Here is a 20,298-nt window from a genome sequence, read left to right as displayed (position 1 = left end):
TTTATGGATAAGGTTCGATATATATTCCCTTATAGAGAAAAGAGGCTAAACCCTTCCTCCCTCTCCGAGCCGCCGCCATTACAGGCAGCAACCTCTATCTATCGTCATTGCCGTTGAGTAGAACTCCGGCTTCACCTAGATAGTATAATACCGTCTTCTTTGCCGCCGAGTACTCCGGCTTTGAAGACAGGTGGTAATACAGGGTGCCCTGTCTTGCAGCCGACAATGTCGCTGACAGGGGAATCTTTGTTCCTCTGCCGCCCACGACGTCATCAGCACAGGAAGCCATACTTCCTTAGTTCACGGTGGAAGGTAGGCGGCATACCTGGCGCCGCCTTTCTCCCATGTGAACTATAAGACCCTTCCCCCTCGTCCCTCTGTCCTTTAGTGTCGGCCTAGCCATCACAACATTCTTTCATCGGTAGTCAGACAGTCATCCCGGCTTGCCGGGTTGACTGCGTTACCGGCCGGGACCCTACCGGCGGCGGTTAGGTAGCCGCCTCGGTCACTTCCCCCTTATGTCCTTCCTTTACCGGAAGTGAATGCCCCGGGGGGAAAGACTGAGCCGGCACTGATGGCTGCCGGTGGGAAACCCAACATACTGTGAGAATTCTTCAGCCCTCACTTGGTCTGCCATCCACAATCCTTGCAACCGGCAGTACAGCCAGCGACAGATTTTTGTGGATGGATGGAAGCTAGAATCAGATGGATTCCTCCCCTTCCATTAGAACTCTCATTCTGGCAAGGAGACAGTAGGTGGCAGGATAGTCCTCCTACACTTCCAGTTATTGTACTAAACCATAATAATAGGAAACCCTCCTTTCCATTCTTTCTCTCTCTCTATTAGTTAGTGCCGCCAGGTACTAGCCTAACCCCGGTAGTGTACCGGTAAAACTACAGTATACAACAATACAGTAGTACAAGTATTTATAACATGCTCTGTGTATCCTTTCACAGTCTATTGTTGGGACTGCATACTATGTTGAGGTTGAGTAATCCCTCAACACCCAGATGAATCCTTTGATCATCGGGACACATATAAAACACCGATCAATATTAATATACTACAGGTGGAAAAGTTAGTATAAATATTTACTAACCCCATCTTTATGTACGAGATTCGTTCCACCCTGTATTCTCCCTTATAGAGAATTTAAATATTAATATTGATGGAGGTCTCAGCAATTGCCTGGGAGAGGAAACACAGATATGTGTCTTTCCTATTTCCTTTGTAGCTCACTATCTCAAGCTATTAATTATAATAGTAAGTATTACCATTAAATGTATGCATTTATATCATTGATATAAACAACTGAATACTCATCGTATCCTTTTCCTTTACAGGAGGAGCCAATAGTGATGTGTGCAGTTGTGTTCTGCAACCACAAGAGTAAGGACTTTTGTGGGCAAACGATGTGCAGGTCTCATGACCCCTGCTGCGTCATATCTGGATCCCTGAGGTTCTGGGACCCGAAGGGTTGCTCCAACTGCTCGACCTTGCTGTCCAACGGCTTTGGAGAAACCATCCCTGCCTCCATAGAGGCTAGGGATACAGCAAGGGAAACCCTTAATAGGTGGATAAGAGGGTTCCAAAAGAACTCTCGAGGACCTTACCTGCCTAATGAATTTCTCAGGTGCCTTCTGTTCCCTAAGGCTCACCGTAGTGCGGTAGTGCCCCAGGAACAGGTCCAGCCTCCCTTCATCCAACTGAATATTCAAGGCACTTGAAGGCATGGACATCCACCCAGAACGGATGTCGGAAGTGTTTACTGAAACTGAACAGGAACCTACTGCAAGAAGACCCTGAAGAAAACATGGTTCAACCACCACTGGAGGAAGAAGGATCTGTTTCGACAGTGACTGGGGACCCCCAGTTCACCATGACGGCATATCAACCTATGTCGTCGACCTCTTCAGCCCCAGCTCCCAAACCGACTACACAGGTCGACAGGAGCGAGGCGCTCCTATCGTCGATCCAGCAGATGTTGGAAGTGTTCTGGAAGGAACAAAAGGAGATGAAACAGGACATCCAACAGACGAAGAGAGAGGTACAAGAAAGAAAGTGCCCTGGAACTTCCAGGGGCTTTACTAAACCCCTTAAAGTATCAGACCTCCCTCACTGCTCCGAAACCAACCCCTGGAGGTATACAGAGCACATGCCCAGGATGAATGGGAAGCTATTCATCTCCGAGAAGTTGGGGCCAAGCCACTTAAAAATCTTGAATTCTGCCTAGCATTTCAGCCTACCCAGATTGTTACGTGAGACTGGGAGATGAACCTGCATCCCGCAAGGAGACGGTACCAAAGGAAGTCATTGTCTTCAAACATGACAAGGCACAGGCCATCCTTACCAAGACCCTAAAAGGAGCCGGATACACCAACTCCAAAGTCTCAGCACTGAGCATGAGGCATCCAACCTTTATTGCTCCTTCCTCCAGAGCTTTCCCCTTTTCGGAGAAAGCCCTCGACTGTGTCATTAAAGCAGTCAAAGAGGGCAAACCCTGCCCAATCCTAGAGGAATGTAAGCCATTATGTCTAGCTATGCCTACCTGTGAGGAGAAGTGGAAAGTAGTACATCTAACCTTCTCCGTCTCGAAGTTGGATCCGGAGATAGCAGACCAACAGTTCAACGAGAACCTTCCAAAGTTGCCAGATCATCTCTTGAGAAGGGAACAGGAGAGGAAAGAAAGACTTGCCTCCTCCCTGTCTCATCAGAACTGTTTGGAAATTTGTGCAGGCTTACATAACGCCCCAGACATGTACATGGTCTTAGCCAAGTCTCACATGGGTACCCTTGTGAAGGACTTGTATGCTTTTGTTAGGTCAAGTAGGACCTGTAGAGAGCATGTGTTCGCCGCAGCAATGGTGAAACACGAGCCCAGAAAACTGATTTCATCATGTATCTGGGGCAAAGACCTTTTTCCACAGGAAGTGGTCCAAGAAGTCATTGCCAAAGGAGCCATGGAGAATAGGAACCTTCTCCAAAAGTGAGGCATGTCTTCAAAGAGGAAGTCTTCCACAGACGGAGGTCCCCAGCCTAAGAACAAGAAGGCAAAAAGACCACGTAGACCCGCACAACTTCCGGCCGAGACCATGGCCACGATGCCTCAAATGGTAGCCCAGCCTCAAACCACGTTCCAGATGGTCCCTCAACAGCTGGTACCCCAGTCACCTGTGTTTAACCCAGGCTTTGAGAGGCACTCGACCACCTTTTGGCCCTACAAAAGAAGAGGCCCAAGATGAGGTTCCTCCGGAAACCCCCCAAGGGTCAGAGGAGGACGCGGTCACGGAAACAAGTCCTCAGGAACTCCTAAGCAATGAGGAGTTCCAGGTAGGAGGCAGACTTTTCCACTTTTGGGATCATTGGACCTTCGATCCCTGGGACCACAGCCTAATCACAAATGGACTCGGGTGGAGCTGGAATGAAATTCCACCCCCTTTTCCAGAATTCTTCCAATACTCCACCCCCTTGTTGGAAGAATATACCTCAGAACTCTTAAACAAGAAGGTAATAAGGAAAGCGAAGTCCATCAAATTCCAGGGAAGGTTGTTTTGTGTTCCCAAGAAAGACTCAGACAAACTCAGAGTCATTCTAGACTTGTCTCCACTCAACAAGTTCATCGAGAACAAGTTCCGGATGCTTACCTTGCAACACATAAGGACCCTTTTACCCAAAGGGGCGTACACAGTCTCAATAGACCTGGCAGATGCTTCTGGCATCTACCAGTCAGTCGCCCCCTCCCCTCCTACCTAGAATTCAAGCTACAGAAGACAAAATTTGTCTTCAAAGCGATGGCCTTTGGACTAAACATAGCCCCAAGGATATTCACAAAGCTAGCACATACAATCGTCTAGCAACTACGCTCTGAGGGAGTTCAAAGAGTAGCATATCTAGACGATTGGCTGGTGTGGGCAGTATCCAAGACTACTTGTCTGCAAGCAGCCGGAAAAGTGACCCAGTTCCTGGAGCACCTGGGTTTCAAGATCAATCGCAAGAAGTCTCGTCTTTCTCCAGCTCAGAAGTTCCAATGGTTAGGAATCCAATGGAACTGACAGACACACCACCTCTCCATTCCATTCAAGAAGAGGAGAGAGATAGCGGGAGCTGTCAAGAGACTAATCCAATACAAGAGGATACTAAGACACCAACAGGAAAGAGTATTGGGCTCTCTCCAGTTTGCAGCAGTGACCGACCCGCTGCTAAAAGCACGGCTAAAGAATGTGTCAGGTGTCTGGAGAAGATAAGCATCAAACGCTCGAAGAGATCAACTAAGGTTGACCACGACCCGATTGCGCACGCTATTAAGGCCATGGTCAACATCCAAGAACCTAGCATGGACAATTCCCCCTGCAACCATCACAACCATCAGTGATGATACACATGGACGTCTCCCTGGAAGGATGGGGAGGCCATTCTCACGGGAGAAAAGTGCAAGGGAATTGGTCGCACCAGTTCAAAACCTTTCACATCAACATCTTGGAGGCCATGGCAGTCTTCCTAACGTTGAAGAAAGTATCCCCTTGCAGAGCAATCCACATCAGATTGGTCCTGGAAAACGAAGTGATTGTAAAATGTCTAAATCGACAAGGCTCGAGATCACCTCACATCAATCTTCTACCTGGCAAGGAAGAGAGGCTGGCACTTATCAGCAGTTCACCTTCAAGGGTTCCGCAATGTGACGGCGGACGCTCTATCCAGGCGAAAGCCGATAGAGACAGGATGGTCCCTAGACGCAGACTCATTCTCCTTCATCTCGGAAAAAGTCCCGGAACTGCAGATCAACCTCTTCACGACGAGCGACAACAAGAAACTACCTCGTTACGTAGCCCCTTACATGGACTCTTAAGCAGAAGTGATAGATGCCATGTCTCTCAACTGGAACAGATGGAATCGGATTTACCTTTTTCCACCAACCAATCTCCTACTAAAAGTCCTTGACAAGCTAAGATCCTTCAGAGGGACAGCTGCAGTAGTGGCCCCCAAATGGCCCAAAAGCAATTGGTTCCCTCTAGTTCTAGAATTGAAACTGAAGCTGTTTCCTCTGCCAAACCCAGTTTTATTCCAACTGGTTTAGAAGTCGACTGTTTACGCTTCATCCTCGAGAACCAACAACCTACATCTCATGATTTTTTTGCCCTAGCAGCGAATAAAAAGTACTCTTCATTGAAGAGTACAAGTCAAGTTCAACTAGAAGACAATATGAATCATCTTGGAAGAAATGGCTGTCCTTTGGGAAAACAAGGAAACCTACAGAAATATCGATAGATTTCTCTCTTTCTTTCTTCATCCACCTAAATGAACAAGGCCTGGCTTCCACTACGATAACCACGTGTAAGTCGGCTCTAACTAGACCTCTTCTGTACGCCTTTGAGGTGGACCTCACAAGCGAAATCTTCAATAAGATACCAAAAGCATGCGCTAGACTCAAGCTGGCAACCCCTCCAAAGCCCATCACATGGTCACTGGACAAAGTCTTGCACTATGCTTCGAACCTGAACAATGAGGATTGTACCCTGAAGGATTTAACACAGAAAGTCATCTTTCTGTTTGCGATAGCCTCAGGGGCTAGAGTTAGTGAAATAGTGGCCTTATCCAGAAATGAAAGCCATATTCAGTTCCTAGACACATGAGAACTGAACCTTCTCCCTGATTCTGCCTTTCTTGCCAAGAACGAGCTGCCTACCAAGAGGTGGGGTCCTTGGAGAATCTGCCCACTGAAGGAAGATGTCTCTATGCCCAGTAGAGTGTCTCAAGACTTCAAGGAGGGACAGCTCTTCCGAGGCGAAACCTCAGGGTCAAATCTATCCCTAAGACAACTGAGAGCGAAGCTCACCTACTTTATTCGCAGAGTGGATCATGACAGCACACCCGCAGGTCACGATCCGAGGAAAGTTGCTTCTTCATTGAATTTCTTTTAACACATGGACTTTGAGAGGCTCCGCTCATATACAGGGTGGAAATCATCCAGAGTCTTCTATAAGAATTATGCGAAGCAAGTACATGAAATAAAACACTTTGTGGTGGCGGCGGGTAGTGTCATAGAACCCGTCGTCTAGTGCTGCGATGAACAGTGGACTGTTTTGGGACTCAACAGTGCATCGGGTGGATAGGTATTAATACCTTCTAGTGTAAATCATTACGGTTATTAATAGACTGTTCTATACAGGTGCAGAATCTGACCAATAACACTAGTGCCGTGTGAACATTTTAACACAGTGTTGACTCATATCCAACATCTGAGTGAAACTAGACAGATTTGGTTTTTAATCTGATATTGAATTCATATATGTATATTTTTCCCTTACTGGTCAGAAATATATATAACTATGATGTTCACCTATGCAAGGTCAGATTTCTACTTTGTTACATCTACATTTCATAATTTATTTTTAAAGATAAAATTTAGAAAATGTAGCTGTGTCTTATTTTATCCTCATTTGGTAAAAAATAAAAGCAACCCAGAGTTTTATTCTATTCCTATAAATAGAACCTTGAATAAGTACAGATGTCCAAAATATGAAAAGGTAACCTCTAGAAAGTTTCCCATTTGTCCTTACGGATATACAAACTTTGAATCCTTATAGTCGAAGTCGACACCTTCCCTGCAGGGGGCAGGAAGCCCTAAGCTAGTTCCAAGTTTAGTGGATATGACAGATAACGGTAATGTCATATACAGGTCTATCAGACCAGATAAGGAACCCATTCAGAGTAAAGGCACTTACACAAATCCACAGATATATTACTTTCAAGTTAATTCTCTGGTAAGCTTCCATCAGGACAACATGGCCGAGCACAAAAAACGAATTTTGAGCAAGGCGAAAAATATTTTTTGGGTGAGATAACCATGTCGTCCTGATGGACCCAACCTTCTTTCTTGATGACCCCACCCGAAACTACTCTATCTACGGCTATTCCTGCTTAAATACAACAAAGGAATGGCGGCTGGTAGTAGTACGGATAGGAGGTCCACCGTGTACCTAAATAACGGCTCCCCTTTAGTTCGCCACTCTTCCCCCTCAAAGAGTTAAATCTATTCAGGGTGAAGATTGCTATGTGTCGTATCTAAAAATATGTCCCCTGATATTATGCGATATCCTTAAAGTTATATTATGGATACTCATGCCAGGAGTTAGAATTCTGGAGACTTTCGGTTAATTCTCTGGGAGTATAACTGTAGCAAATATCCCTTAGAAAGCTACCTAAAAGAACCTTCCATCAGGATGACATGGCTATCTCACCAAAAAATAGATTTTTCACTTTACTCAAAATCTGTTTTGTAAGGCTTTAGTTGTAAATTTAATTTTTTTCTTTTGAAATGCTGTTTTAACATCCTCCCGGCTCGCTTCAAAGATTTATAAGTGTTATTTCTTTTTTGTGTTTTTCGAGTCCTTGGTGAGAAGAGACACCTGTGTTTACATGCGAGGAACGAGATTGCTAAAAAAGACAGTTCGAGCTCAAGGCTCCCAGGACCTACTGCAGCAGCTGGCTTATGTGAGCTTCTCTGAGGATTGCGACACCAATGGTTGACGGCTTTTAGCAGGTGCATTTCTGCCACCTGCGGTGACTTGCATTTCGTTTGTGTTCTCTTCTGCGGTCCGCAGGGCCGACGTAGGAATCCCGGCTTGAAGGTGGAAGTGGGAGAGACACCACCGTCAACGCATCCTCGCCATAGTCAGTTGCGGGAGCTTTGGAGCTCGTGGTGACATGTAGGGAGGCAATGACCAGTTAAGAGATATTATATACCTTTTTTTGGGGTTGGGACTCCATTTCCATCCCAATGATGAGGAGTCCTGCTAAGCTGCATTCCCTATGGTAGCTGAGTGTAATTGGAGTCGCTACTTTGGTTGGAGCAGGTGGTGGTTTCATTCAGCCCCAAAGAGTGTGAGAATACATATATATTTTTGTGTGCTTTATGCTTCAATTATTTGACTCTCTCTCGTTGAGAGTATAGTGTTTCACATTAAGAAATTTGTTAATATTAAGCCCTGTCTCAGTGTGTGCCTTTTTAGGTGTTAATGTTCATGTGGTGGGTTGTTAATTGTTATTTGTTAAGTGTTAGTTATTAATAGTTAGTTGTAAGTTGTTAATTCAAATTGTTAGTTAGTCACAAGGTTGACTGTTCTAAAAATTGTTGTTAATAAATGATGTTAAGTTTTCCCAAGTGTTTTCGTTTCTGCTGACCATTTTACTGCGGGATTTTTTGTAAACACTGACCTCTCTTATCATGCAATAAGAACTTGCATCACGGCCCGACAAAGGTCGTAACAATATATATATATATATATATATATATATATATATATATATATATATATATATATATATATATTCAAATGTTGACAATAGCCCTCTGAGGAAAGGAAATAATTAAATAGGTAAATTATATGAGAAGTAATGAGTTGACGATATAAAATTCTTGAGATCATTAATGATCTTGAAATAGATCAGAATTATATATATATATATATATATATATGTATATATATATATATATATATATATATATTCAGATGTTTGGACAATATGATTGAGAGAGACCAAAATGAATGCGCGGTTGGAAATTAATATTGCTGCAACTCATTTATCTTACTGCCTACAGTGAATTGCATAAAAGTCTTCCTGAAAATTTATAATTTCTATAAGAATACATGCCAACTAAATATAATAAGTAGGATTAATATTTATTCTTAGTTAATCTGTAATCTTCGAAATTATTAAGAAACGCTTTAGTACATAGGATGGATGCCATGAAGGTGAATATATTTTTCGCTTAAAAATTGTGTTATTAATATCATTGTATATGGGTCAACACTCTTTCTGTAGGTCTTGGGATCAAACCTTCTGTTGTTTTTTTTAGTAAACCTGCTGTACGCATATTGTTCATTTTATCTATTTCCCCATTTACATTTTGTTCACTGCAATAAAGCAGATCGTGAAAAGAACTAACTTTAACCCGAGATATATTTCCCCAGGGAGGACTTGACCCAACTCGACGAGGAAACTGCCTGTGCTCTCCAGCTGTTCTCTGAGGACCAACATCCCGCGAGTTCAAAGAGCGGCAAATACTCCGCCAGTAAGGAGGGACTCAGTGTCTTTGCACTCCTTAGCCGGACATCTTGTCCTATGTCCCCACACACACTCAGGTATCGCATTATCTTTTGTCCTTGGTTCTTAGTCAAAGGATAAAGAAGTTGCTAGTGTGCTTGCAGAATAGAAAGACCCTTTTTATAACATTTTAAGTTTTGCTTTCATCGAAGATGAAATTTAAGAGAGAGAGAGAGAGAGAGAGAGAGAGAGAGAGAGAGAGAGAGAGAGAGAGAGAGAGAGAGAAAAACACGCATTCGACAATGATAATGATTATATATTTGACCGAATGAAGCTGTTTCTTTTGATAGTTTATTGTGAACTTTCTGATCCTTGTTTGTTTATAAGGACCTTTATGCAGTCATGACAGTAAAGCGACTTGAAAGGAATTGGTGATTATTTTGGATGCCATTAGAGGAAAAAAGACGCATGGTTGGGAGAAGCACTGTATGGTCGGCATAGCCAATGTGGTATTTGGGAGGGTTAGCATTTTATATTTAGCATTATTATAGTTATAATGTGCTTTTAATTTCATTGACAACTGGGACTACGAAGGGGGATCTTGCACAATATAATGGCCAACTGCGAAATGTGATAGAAAATAAGTATAAAGAAAAGAATCATTGATGAATAAACGGAATAGACAAATAGCAGTTTATTGTAACATAAAAAATATTACTTTTCCCTTTTTTTCTACAATGAAGTTTCGATGTTCTAGGTTGTTAAAAAGGATATTCTCAGCTTTTGCCTGCGTATGTTCCCACAGATTTTAGAACGGAGAATCTCCTCTCTAGTTCATATCCTTTATAGAATCTAGAATTCATCTCATTGCTTTTGGAACTGGCATTTTTACATGTATATGTATCTGGTTGTTTTTGACAGAAGCTCAATTTCTATTACCTCACAAATCTCTCCATCTCATCTCCAGGCGAATTCTCCTGCGCCCTGTTATGGACTTCGGTGTCTTACATTCAAGATATGCTCTCGTCCAGTGGGGTATCGATCCGGTAAACCTGGAGACGGTCAGGAATATGCAGGCCTCTATGAAGAAGATCACCAATGTCCCGGTAAGTAATTCATTTCTAGATTTTATGGGGAATTCAAGTTGTAACATGTAAAAAATTAGTTTATCAGGTATCGTTTGTCTGTTGACTTCCTTGAATATTTATATCTTGGTATCAGTGACATTGTCTTCCAGAAGGGATATTTATAACATATTCATCATTTGCACTTTATTTTCTTGTGTATATCATCGTATAGTCATTCAATTTTATATATTTGTGATATCTCATCAAATATTAAGACATTTGCAAAAGCAATAGTTATTTTTTCCGTGCAATGAAATTTTCCCTTCAATTTAAAGATTTGATGGAATTTGTAGTTCACAGTCGTAAAATCATCCTTAAAAACTTATTACCAACACTCATGTTAATATTATCGATAAATTTTAGTTTTTGCTAATAAGACTCTTTGAAAAAATCATCGACCATTTTGTTCATCTCAAAGACATTGCATCAGTTTAGAAATTTTATTATATTGAAAGATGATTTAAGAAAAGTGACTTCTGATGAATTTGTAATATCTTGATACCATTATAGAAAACCTGTTTGTAAATCTATACTGTTTGATTATGCTTAGATGAAGTAATAAGCTTAGACAATCTTTCATGTGGGTGACATTTCAACAAAATTCACTCTATCAACTAAGTGGGTTACTCATCAGCTGTGGACAATCAACATTTAAAGGCATCTTATAAAATTAGAAATAAAATACCATCAAACACAAATATCCAAAGAAAATTTTGCCCTGGCTGTATATGAAAGTGAACAATCTTTAAATATACAGTATATCAAGGAAGGTTTCAAGGTCAACACAAAGATACGAACGAGTGAAGAATTCTAAACTTAAATAATAGCTCTAAAAGGAAACGTTTACAAAATATAAATCTTATTCAAAAGATGATATATAATAGATTTTTCGTCTTTTATCATGTGAATCTCCCCTACTACACATACCCCCTCCCCCTACCACGTCTTGCGCGCATTCCCCCTCTTCTAGCTGATACTGGGTGAATAATTCCGCCTTCCCTTCGCTTTCGCAGCACGTCATGAATCGATTGCAGCGGGGACAGCTCAACGTGCGCGACTGGAAGGTGCTTTACAACGTAAGTAAAACCAAGGTATATAGAATAAGGGAGAGCCTGAGTAAAACCAGAGAGTAAAAGTAGCTCGGGCGGCAGCTACGTCTCGCGGCCTCGGCATTCCTCGCTCGAGGTGCGTCGTGTCATGTTACTCCTTTGTTCCTTCAAATGTTATGTTAATGGGTTTATTACTAGGTCAACATGACGTGGCAATATAAAGGTTGTGGTACTTGGGCTAGTTTTAGCCTTAAATGGGGTAACAATGTCAAGGGTAGGTTTTTTCATGTGTGGGTCAAAAGCATGTAACGACATCTAGGGATTTATTTGTGTGTTATAAGATGGCGTAAGGCTATCAAGGGGTGTGTCGAATGTTTCATTTCGTAGTCAAAATACAATTCCAAGGTTTTTGCTGATTAGTTTATTTGTTGGTTAAAACTGCGTTATAATATCACGGTAGTTGTTGTGGGTGGAAAACTTGAAGGTCACCGTGTCAAGGATCTGCGAGTCCAAATGTTTGTTAAAAAAGTTTAAAAAATAAATTTCTCGATCAATAGATTCACATGCTTTGAAGAATGTATACCAACAATGAAGTTTTTTACCTGAAGGAGTTATGTCTTCTGATGCTATTAAAGTAGTGCAACTTAAGCAAAATATTTTTATTGTGTTTGAAGACGATACACCTGTATAATTTACTGCACGTAATTTGTGGATATTATTTTACTTATCCATGCAAGTACTGTATAGTGTTTAAGTATCATATTGGGTATAAGAAAATATGAAGAGGTTAGAGTTTGGTGGTATACATAGAAGTTATAAAAACGTTAGCACAAGTGAAAGGATGGATCAGTTTTTCAGATGATTCAGTCTTATGGAAAGAATGGAGGATGATATGTTGGTGAAAAAAATACACAATTTGAAATTGTTGGGAAGAAGGTTAAGGAAGTATTAGGATCCTGATTACTTAGCTCATAAGTGGTTTGCCACTTATGAGGTCATCAAGGAAGTGTCTTTCAATGTCTGCATTTCTTTGGTAGATAATTGGAGGGAGAGCACGGCAGAAATACGTTGAGAGTAGACCATTAATGTGTTTAGTGAGTCTGTAGCTGATGATTGATCTAAGTGGGTTACTCTGGTTGTGTTTTTAATGTTGCTGTAGAAGTAACTTGGTGCATGGTGTCCTGTGGCTTGGGAGAAAAGAAAAAATATCTCTCAATGTTGGTTCTTTCAATAGTTTGTGTGATTTTTCTTATAATTTTGTAAATGTGTTTCTCACAGTCTTCCGGAAGTTTGAAGTGCCAGTAAAGATGTTGTCAAGTTCTGTGAATCACTCTAGTTAGTTAGGATGAGGGAGGTGACTTTGTTTTGTCGTTATATGAAGTTTTCTTGCAACTCTAGCTTCTTTTTGGTCATTCCAGAAGTTAATTTTTCTTATCTTATGTCACTCCCGGTGAAGGAACCTATGTCGATTATGACTTCATCTAGGTGAAACAGTAGAGGGGGTCACTCAATCTTATCTTACTCAAGCTCTCAAGGCAGTGGATCTGGTCAACGAGGGTTTTAACATCTAATTTCTTAGCAATAGTTTGTGGTGTGTTAATGTAGTGGGTATTAAGGCCATACCATGATTAGTTTCTTCATCTTTAGTGGGGGTGAAGTCTGTTTATGAAGTCTGTCGGGGGTTTGGGAATCATCGGCTTCCCTTCATAAGAAGATGTGATTTTTCAAAACAATTTGTTTTCGCGTCCGGTAATTTCTATATCACAGGTGTTGCAGAGTTTCCTGGATCAAAGATGTGAGCCTGGAATCGCTATAGCTTCCTGTGGATTTTATAGTTCTCCATGTTCTTGCAGATTTCCATTCTATTTCTTTTAGTTCAGTTGTTATTCATTGAAGTCTTTCCTGAATTCAATTACCTCTTTTATTATAGCTGCGGGGTCATGTAGCTTGAGTTTAGTATACTTCAGAAAAAACACTGTCATGTAAGAGAGTAGCATTAGAAAATGTTGATACTTCAGCCTTAAATTATATTTCTGTTTTCTCAATCCTTCTGATAACATTCTTTTCTTCATAAAGTAATGTAAACAGCAAATTTTTAAAAATTATTATAGTCTTGAAAGGGATTATAAGGACATTTTGTGCAGAGTAACACCTACTCATCTTCTGCTTATTTTGAATAAAATGCAAAAATAAAGCATTTCATATGTACAAAAGGAGGTCATAACAGCGAGATCTGACTTCTGCTTGGTTAATGACATCCGGTCAATTCTAAATGTTTGCTACCCCGCTTAATGAATCTATTTTCAGTTTGCATGATGATATGGATCTTGTCTAATTGATAAGACTACCAGGATGTCAGCATTCGTGGTTCTTGGAAGCACAAGTTTGTTGTGTCTGTGTGTGTGTATTGTTCTCGTTGATTGGTAGGAGTAGTGGAGATGGTCTAAAGATGTTATGAGTGATATTATCTTCTATGTTGTTAGTGAGACGGCTACTGTAAGCTACTGTAGGAATGACAAGGACTTCATCCTCGACATAAAGTAGTGTCTGGTAATTTTAAATGTATAATGTTTTTAGTTTTCGTAGACAGTAGCAGCTAGGAGCAGCCTCAAGGATTTAATTGGTATTAGGGAGGATGGTGTGGTCAAGGTTTTATTGATATGAATGGAATCAATGTTTTTGTATGCTCCTTTCCTTGAGGTGATAAGAAATCGTTAAGAAATATTGTTAGTTGTCATACCCACGTCGGAGTGGGGCATCTACTGCTTTCTTAAATGCACTGTGCTTTATGATAGAGTACTCTATATTCAATCAATGATGCATCTTTGACTTGCCTTTGCTGGAGTGTCTCTTTGGCATTTCCTTTATAATTTCCTCGTTAGTCAGATATGTTAAAACTACCAGTGAGTCATTACTTTAACAAAAGACTTTCAAAGTCTCGCAAATTTTCTTATCACGTCATTAATTAAAGGGATGGTATGAAGAAACAGTTCCAAAATTTTAGTCTCTTTTGGGTAGAGTGGATTAGGTTTTCTCGTTTTTATTTGTGTTTGCTTTTTTTATTTGATAGAGATTGATTTTGATTTTTTTTTTTTTTTTTTTTTTTTTTTTTGTAAAACATTTGCTACCTCGGTTTGCTTTTATTTTTACATTTAGATTATCTGCGTTATTCATTCCTTCGTATCTTTTCCATTTATTTAATTTATTTGTTTTAATACAATTCTAACCTTTTTCAACCCAGATTTATCTGTCCGTCTCTCTCATATCACGTAATAAGAGGCACGAAAAGCAAACCATCACGAATGTTAGATTCCAATATCCATCTGTAATAAAACTGATAGCTCTCGAACATATTGAATTTATCAGTTATTGATAAATTTCCTAATTTTATGTATGAATGTTAAATTATCAATATCTATTTCTTTTTACAGTCTCTTTTCAACGCCATCCTTGTTGGGGAAGTGTGTCAAGACCAAGATGAAGAAATTAAAATTTTCAAACAAGTTAGTGGATAAAATGTGTTGTCGTTCTGTCATGTTATTTTGGATATATTTTGAAGGCTTTATTATTTTTTCAAAGAATAATACAATATAGTATCTGAAATAAGGAATGGCAATTACTAAGAAAATAAAAGCCATTGTTGTCCCATTGACTACATAGCTATTCTGATATCATTATTGCACAACTGAGGGACGCATAGGGCGGAGATTCTCTGAGGTTGGCTTATGGTGTTTTTTATTGTTTGGAAATAGGAAGGTACTTGGAAAAATATACACAACAGAAATCAATTCATTATTATTATTATTATTATTATTATTATTATTATTATTATTAAGAAAATTATGTGTTGCTCGTGCAATTACTTCAAGATCTTCATTGTTACCTTTTAAGCGCCAGGGGAATAGATAAATACTTATTGTTTGTGATGAACAATAAACATAGTTGCTTGAGCCCAAGGATTAACATTATGTTACAGGATCAGGTATTTTGTTGTGGGAGAATGGGACAACAATCAAGAACTAACGGAGAATTGTGGAAGAAATTGCAGGCCAGAGGTTAAACTTCAGAAGTTCAAACTTCTATCAAATGTTTTTATGTTAAACAGGCTGACACAGGTCTCTCCGCATAGCTTATATATGACATATCAATTTTAATGTTGTTACTGATCAGGGTATTTTATATTAATTATAAATTACTTCTCATGTAGTTTAGTTATTGCCTTATTTCATTTCCTCAATGGGCTATTTTTCCTTGTTGGAGCCCTTGACCGTATAACATCCTGCTTTTTCAATTAAGGTTGTAGCCTAGCTAATAATAATAATACTAATAATGAGGTTTGGTTCCTTCTATCACTGCTTGCTTCCAGCAGCAAATTATGAATGAATGATTATGCTGTATAATTTAATTACCTTATCTTCGAAGTTGAAAAAGAAAAGTTGCCTGTATTCAAAAGTTAACTGACATGTAGGAAAATGAAAATAACTAGAGCATAATTTCATAACTATTCTATATCTTTCCATAGATCAAAGACTGTATGACAGAAGGCTTGTACCACGCTTCCTTTCTCATCCAGCGCATCTTGGATGTTGAGCAGTCCGAAATTGAAGCCAGATTTGTAGTTAGGCCAGGAGTCGATACAGAACTGGATGAAAGTAAGTTGAATTACTTAGAATTTTTATTACTCTTTTTTTTATTCTAGCTTCAGTGTACCCGCTATATTGATTAGTATGACAGGTGTCCGATGGTCGTTAAGTAATTCAGTTAATTAATTTAGCAGGAATGCTGTACTCCCCGATTTCATATATTTCAGAATTCTAATTATTATTTACATGATATTGTGCATGATAAGAACAAAAATATCCTTCAACCTGCAATACATTCCTTGATTTATCCGAAACAATCAGGATGTTATTATCTTAACCATGATATTGTCTGTCTTGCTCCTGGTGGTTGCCAAATAACAATTGGTCTTTCACCTTCATGTGGGCTTTGGCCTTGGTTAACGGTCTCCTTCAATCTGGGGGCTAAATTTCCTGTAATGAAAATTGACATGTGGTTTCCATTTATTGTTTTAATGAAAATAGGTTTTGTGCAAGTTCCCCTATTTCGTATGAAAAGTTTTCTGATTGCTTTCTGTATTATACGAATATTGGTAACATGTTATTTTTAATGAATGGGGAAATTCATTGAGTAATGTTTGTTTCATAAAATGTGAAAATTATGTAATAATTATTCTATGAAACGTAGAAAAGTGTCATTTTCATTTTTGTGGAACAAAGACATTCTTCTTAGAATTTCCCTGATAGTCCGAGAAGGTATCAGGAATTATTCGAATGGGAAACGTTCTATAGGCGTACTAGCACAAAGGTAGACTGTAATAAAATCAGTTTTTGCTTTCGCGTTGTAGAGTCTCAGATATGAGTCAAATCGAAAACGCATAGCCTATCTCCTGTGGATTTTAGTATTAAAGGGGTTGTGATGCATATTAGTGGTCTTCAAATTAGTTTAGTGATTATAAGTGTTATATTAAATAAATTTATTTGTATAATTAGGGAGAAGTCTTTGGGAGTCTTGCTCTTAATGGTGCATTGCTTTATAAGTATTTTTTACAAACACTGGAATTTTTTAAATAGAGTTTTTATCACACTTCAATATAAAGCCATTGATCCCTATCATTTGTGCGTCAACTTACATTCTATGTTTTTACAATCACACATTGTTACCATTGATATATCTGAACTAATCATATATACTATATATACATATATATATATATATATATATATATATAGATATATATATGTATATATATATATATATATATATATGTATGTATATATATATTCTTATTTTTGTGCTTTCTCTTTCTGAGTATGAGCTTTTAATTCAGTTGGAGGTTGTTTGTAATGGTATCAATAATAATTATAATTAGCTATTAAATTTTCTCTTTCTTTTCTGACTTCTTAGTCTCTTCCCCTTTTCAGTTGGTTGATCTGCTATTAAAATTATAATCAATTAGTTTTTAAATAAATTCACTTGAAGTTGTGTCTTTAGTTGCGTTTAAACATGTGTCCAAGTTTGCATTCAAGTTTGTGTCGAGGTCATCGATTAGAGGACACGAAAACCATATTCAGTTCCTCAGTTCGACGATGTCTAGCGGTAAATTTGATGCAATATAAAAACAAATGCTCGTTTCCAGTCTTAGATATATTTGCACAACACAAGTATTTAGATAAAATTCCTGAATACACAATGAATAAAGGAAGCACCAACATGATTGTCAACCTCTCCTCTTTGGCAGAGAAGCGCCGTTTCAGCGGGTTAGGAGAACTCTTGCAGAAGGTCGCTGAGATGGAGTTGGCAAACCTTCCCCAGGAAGTCGAATCTTGCAGTCTCATTTACCTTCCCCACGTGGGTTACCTCTTAGCCTTTCCTCCTACACCCGAGCTGAATGAGATTCTCCCCCAACGGGACTACAGCTTACCTGGTCTCGAATTTATGTTCCGGACGGCCGATCTGATACTTTACAAGAGTTTCACATGCTGTGGTAAGTAGTAAGTAATACCAAGATTATGTATGCGTTACGTCTCATATGTTTTTAAGTTTATGTCAGATATACATACACATCAACTATAAGTACTTAGACTCGGCATACACATACGAACGTTCAAGAACGCGTATGTGTGTACGGGATATCAAATACTATTTTTCACCTTATGTTGCGGAACTGCCAAGCAATGTAATAAAGGCACCAACATATACTTATGTTGTAATGATATACGAAAGTAAGGACATACTTCATAACACAAAGCTTAGCCTTACTTTCGTACAAAATCAATACGAATTTAACCAAATAATGAAATTACTACCATTCATCTCTAAAATGATTTCATCAATTAGAGTATTACCCTTTAATGGAAAATCCCAAGCTTTCAACAGATTAGGTTTATGATGACTGTAGCCTGCGCCTTATAGATTGTTCTTGAACTGTATTACGAAATATAATTATAATGACTGTAGTTAATCTTGCTACAATTGTATTGATTTGAATTAGATCGTCTATTGTTCCCTCACAAACAAAGGTACAGGTCATTGACTGCATCTACAGTCTAGTAAACATGCAAGATGCAAAGATGCCAGAAAATGTGTCTGTTTGCCAACGCTTTAACTGTTATCTAATTCGGCAGTTTAAGACAAAGGCAGAAACTATTTAGGTGTTACTTAATCAGAATTTTAAATCCATGTAAATGATACATGAATGATTATCTGCTTTTGATGCCCACTTCTTTTCAGAGATGGATCGCGAGCTGGGAGATATTCAGGTGGACATAGCCAACCACGAAACTCGCATCATGATGAGATTGGTGGAGTCCTTAATCCAGCAATCACAGAATTTCACGTCCCTTGTGGACAATATACTCATGCTGGACTGGTATGTGGCCCCAGTTTTAATAATTCATTATCAATTAAATAGAAAATATGATCTGCAATCTTTACTACTTGTTTCACAGAAATTTGTTAAAAAGAAAGTTTTTCTTTCGTCATGAAATTGTTTAAACTCTCAAGCCGTAATTAAGTTTGTGAGTAAAAATTGCTCTTAAAACTTTGTATATATATATATATATATATATATATATATATATATATATATATATATATATATATATATATATATATATATATATGTATGTATATATATATATATATATATTATATATATATATATATATATATATATATAAATATATATATATATATTCATATATGTATATATATATATATATATATATGTGTGTGTGTGTGTATGTATATATGTATATAGATATTCATTTATGAATATGGGAGTAAATATGCCTCGAAGAGATGAAAATTTTATTTCACATTGCTTTATTCCCAGATTTATGGTGGTGCGTAGTTGGTATATATCATCATCTCCTCCTACGTCTATTAACGCTAAGGGCATCAGTTAGATTTCGCCTGTTGTCTCTATCTTGAGATTTTAATTCAATACTTCTCCAGTCATCATCTCCTACTTCGCGCTTCATAGTCCTCAGCCATGTATGCCTGGGTCTTCCAACTCTTGTATTGCTTGTGGAGCCCAACTGAACGTTTGGTGAACTTAAGATGGTAGGTTGGCCAGGGCACCAGTCGCTTGTTGAGATACTACCCCTAGAGAGTTATGGGGTCCTTTGACTGGCCAGACAGTACTACATTGGATCCTTCGCTCTGGTTACGGTTCTTTCCCTTTGCCTACACAGACACCGAATAGTCTGGCCTATTCTATACAGATTCTCCTCTGTCCTCATACACCTGACAACACTGAGATTACCAAACAATATTTCTTCACCCAAGGGGTTAACTACTGTACTGTAATTGTTCAGTGGCTACTTTCCTCTTGGTAAGGGTAGGAGCTCTTCTAGGAGAAGGACATTCCAAAATCAAACCGTTGTTCTCTAGTCTTGGGTAGTGCCATAGCCTCTGTACCATGGTCTTCCACTGTCTTTGGTTAGAGTTCTCTTGCTTGAGGGTACACTCGAGCACACTTTTCTATCTAGTTTCTCTTCCTCTTATTTTGTTAAAGTTTTTATAGTTTATATAGAAAATATTTATTTTAATGTTGTTATTGTTCTTGAATTTTATTTTTCCTTGTTTCCTTTCCTCACTGGGCTATTTTCCTTGTTGGGGGCCCTGGGCTTATAGCATCTTGCTTTTCCAATTAGGGTTGTGGCTTAGCATTTAATAATGATAATAATGATTTCTCTTGGTGAGTGCGAAGAGCATGCCCAAACCATCTCTATCTACCCCTCATCATGATCTTATCCACATATGGCATTCGAGTAATCTCTTTTATAGTTTCATTTCTTCTCCTGTCCTGCAATTTAACTCTTAATATCCTTCTGAGGCCTTTGTTCTCAAATCTACTGAATCTGTTGGAGATTATTTCGTTGCCATACCATGACTCATGTCCATATATAATAACACCGATCTCACTAAACTGATATATACTGTAGTCTGATTTTTATATTTAATTTCAGGAGATTTGATTTCCATATTTTACTTAACCTAGCCATTGTCT

The 20,298-nt window shown here is 38.7% G+C and overlaps 1 protein-coding gene across 1 annotated transcript in view; it reads left to right on the top strand.

Annotated features, from left to right (window-relative positions):
* Positions 1-20,298, top strand: part of LOC137627261 (mutS protein homolog 5-like) — a 134,018-nt gene that overhangs the window by 96,530 nt on the left and 17,190 nt on the right. Inside the window, exons 11-17 of the mRNA XM_068358341.1 lie at positions 8,974-9,144; positions 10,014-10,152; positions 11,187-11,249; positions 14,654-14,725; positions 15,745-15,874; positions 17,524-17,769; positions 18,516-18,654. Of these exons, the coding sequence (XP_068214442.1) occupies positions 8,974-9,144; positions 10,014-10,152; positions 11,187-11,249; positions 14,654-14,725; positions 15,745-15,874; positions 17,524-17,769; positions 18,516-18,654 (960 nt within the window). The remainder of the gene's footprint in view (positions 1-8,973; positions 9,145-10,013; positions 10,153-11,186; positions 11,250-14,653; positions 14,726-15,744; positions 15,875-17,523; positions 17,770-18,515; positions 18,655-20,298) is intronic.

Source organism: Palaemon carinicauda, chromosome 2 (assembly GCF_036898095.1).
Source record: "Palaemon carinicauda isolate YSFRI2023 chromosome 2, ASM3689809v2, whole genome shotgun sequence".
Classification (NCBI taxonomy): Eukaryota; Metazoa; Arthropoda; class Malacostraca; order Decapoda; family Palaemonidae; genus Palaemon; species Palaemon carinicauda.
Note: the sequence above shows the minus strand (reverse complement) of the source record. Positions and strands in the feature narration are given on the sequence as shown.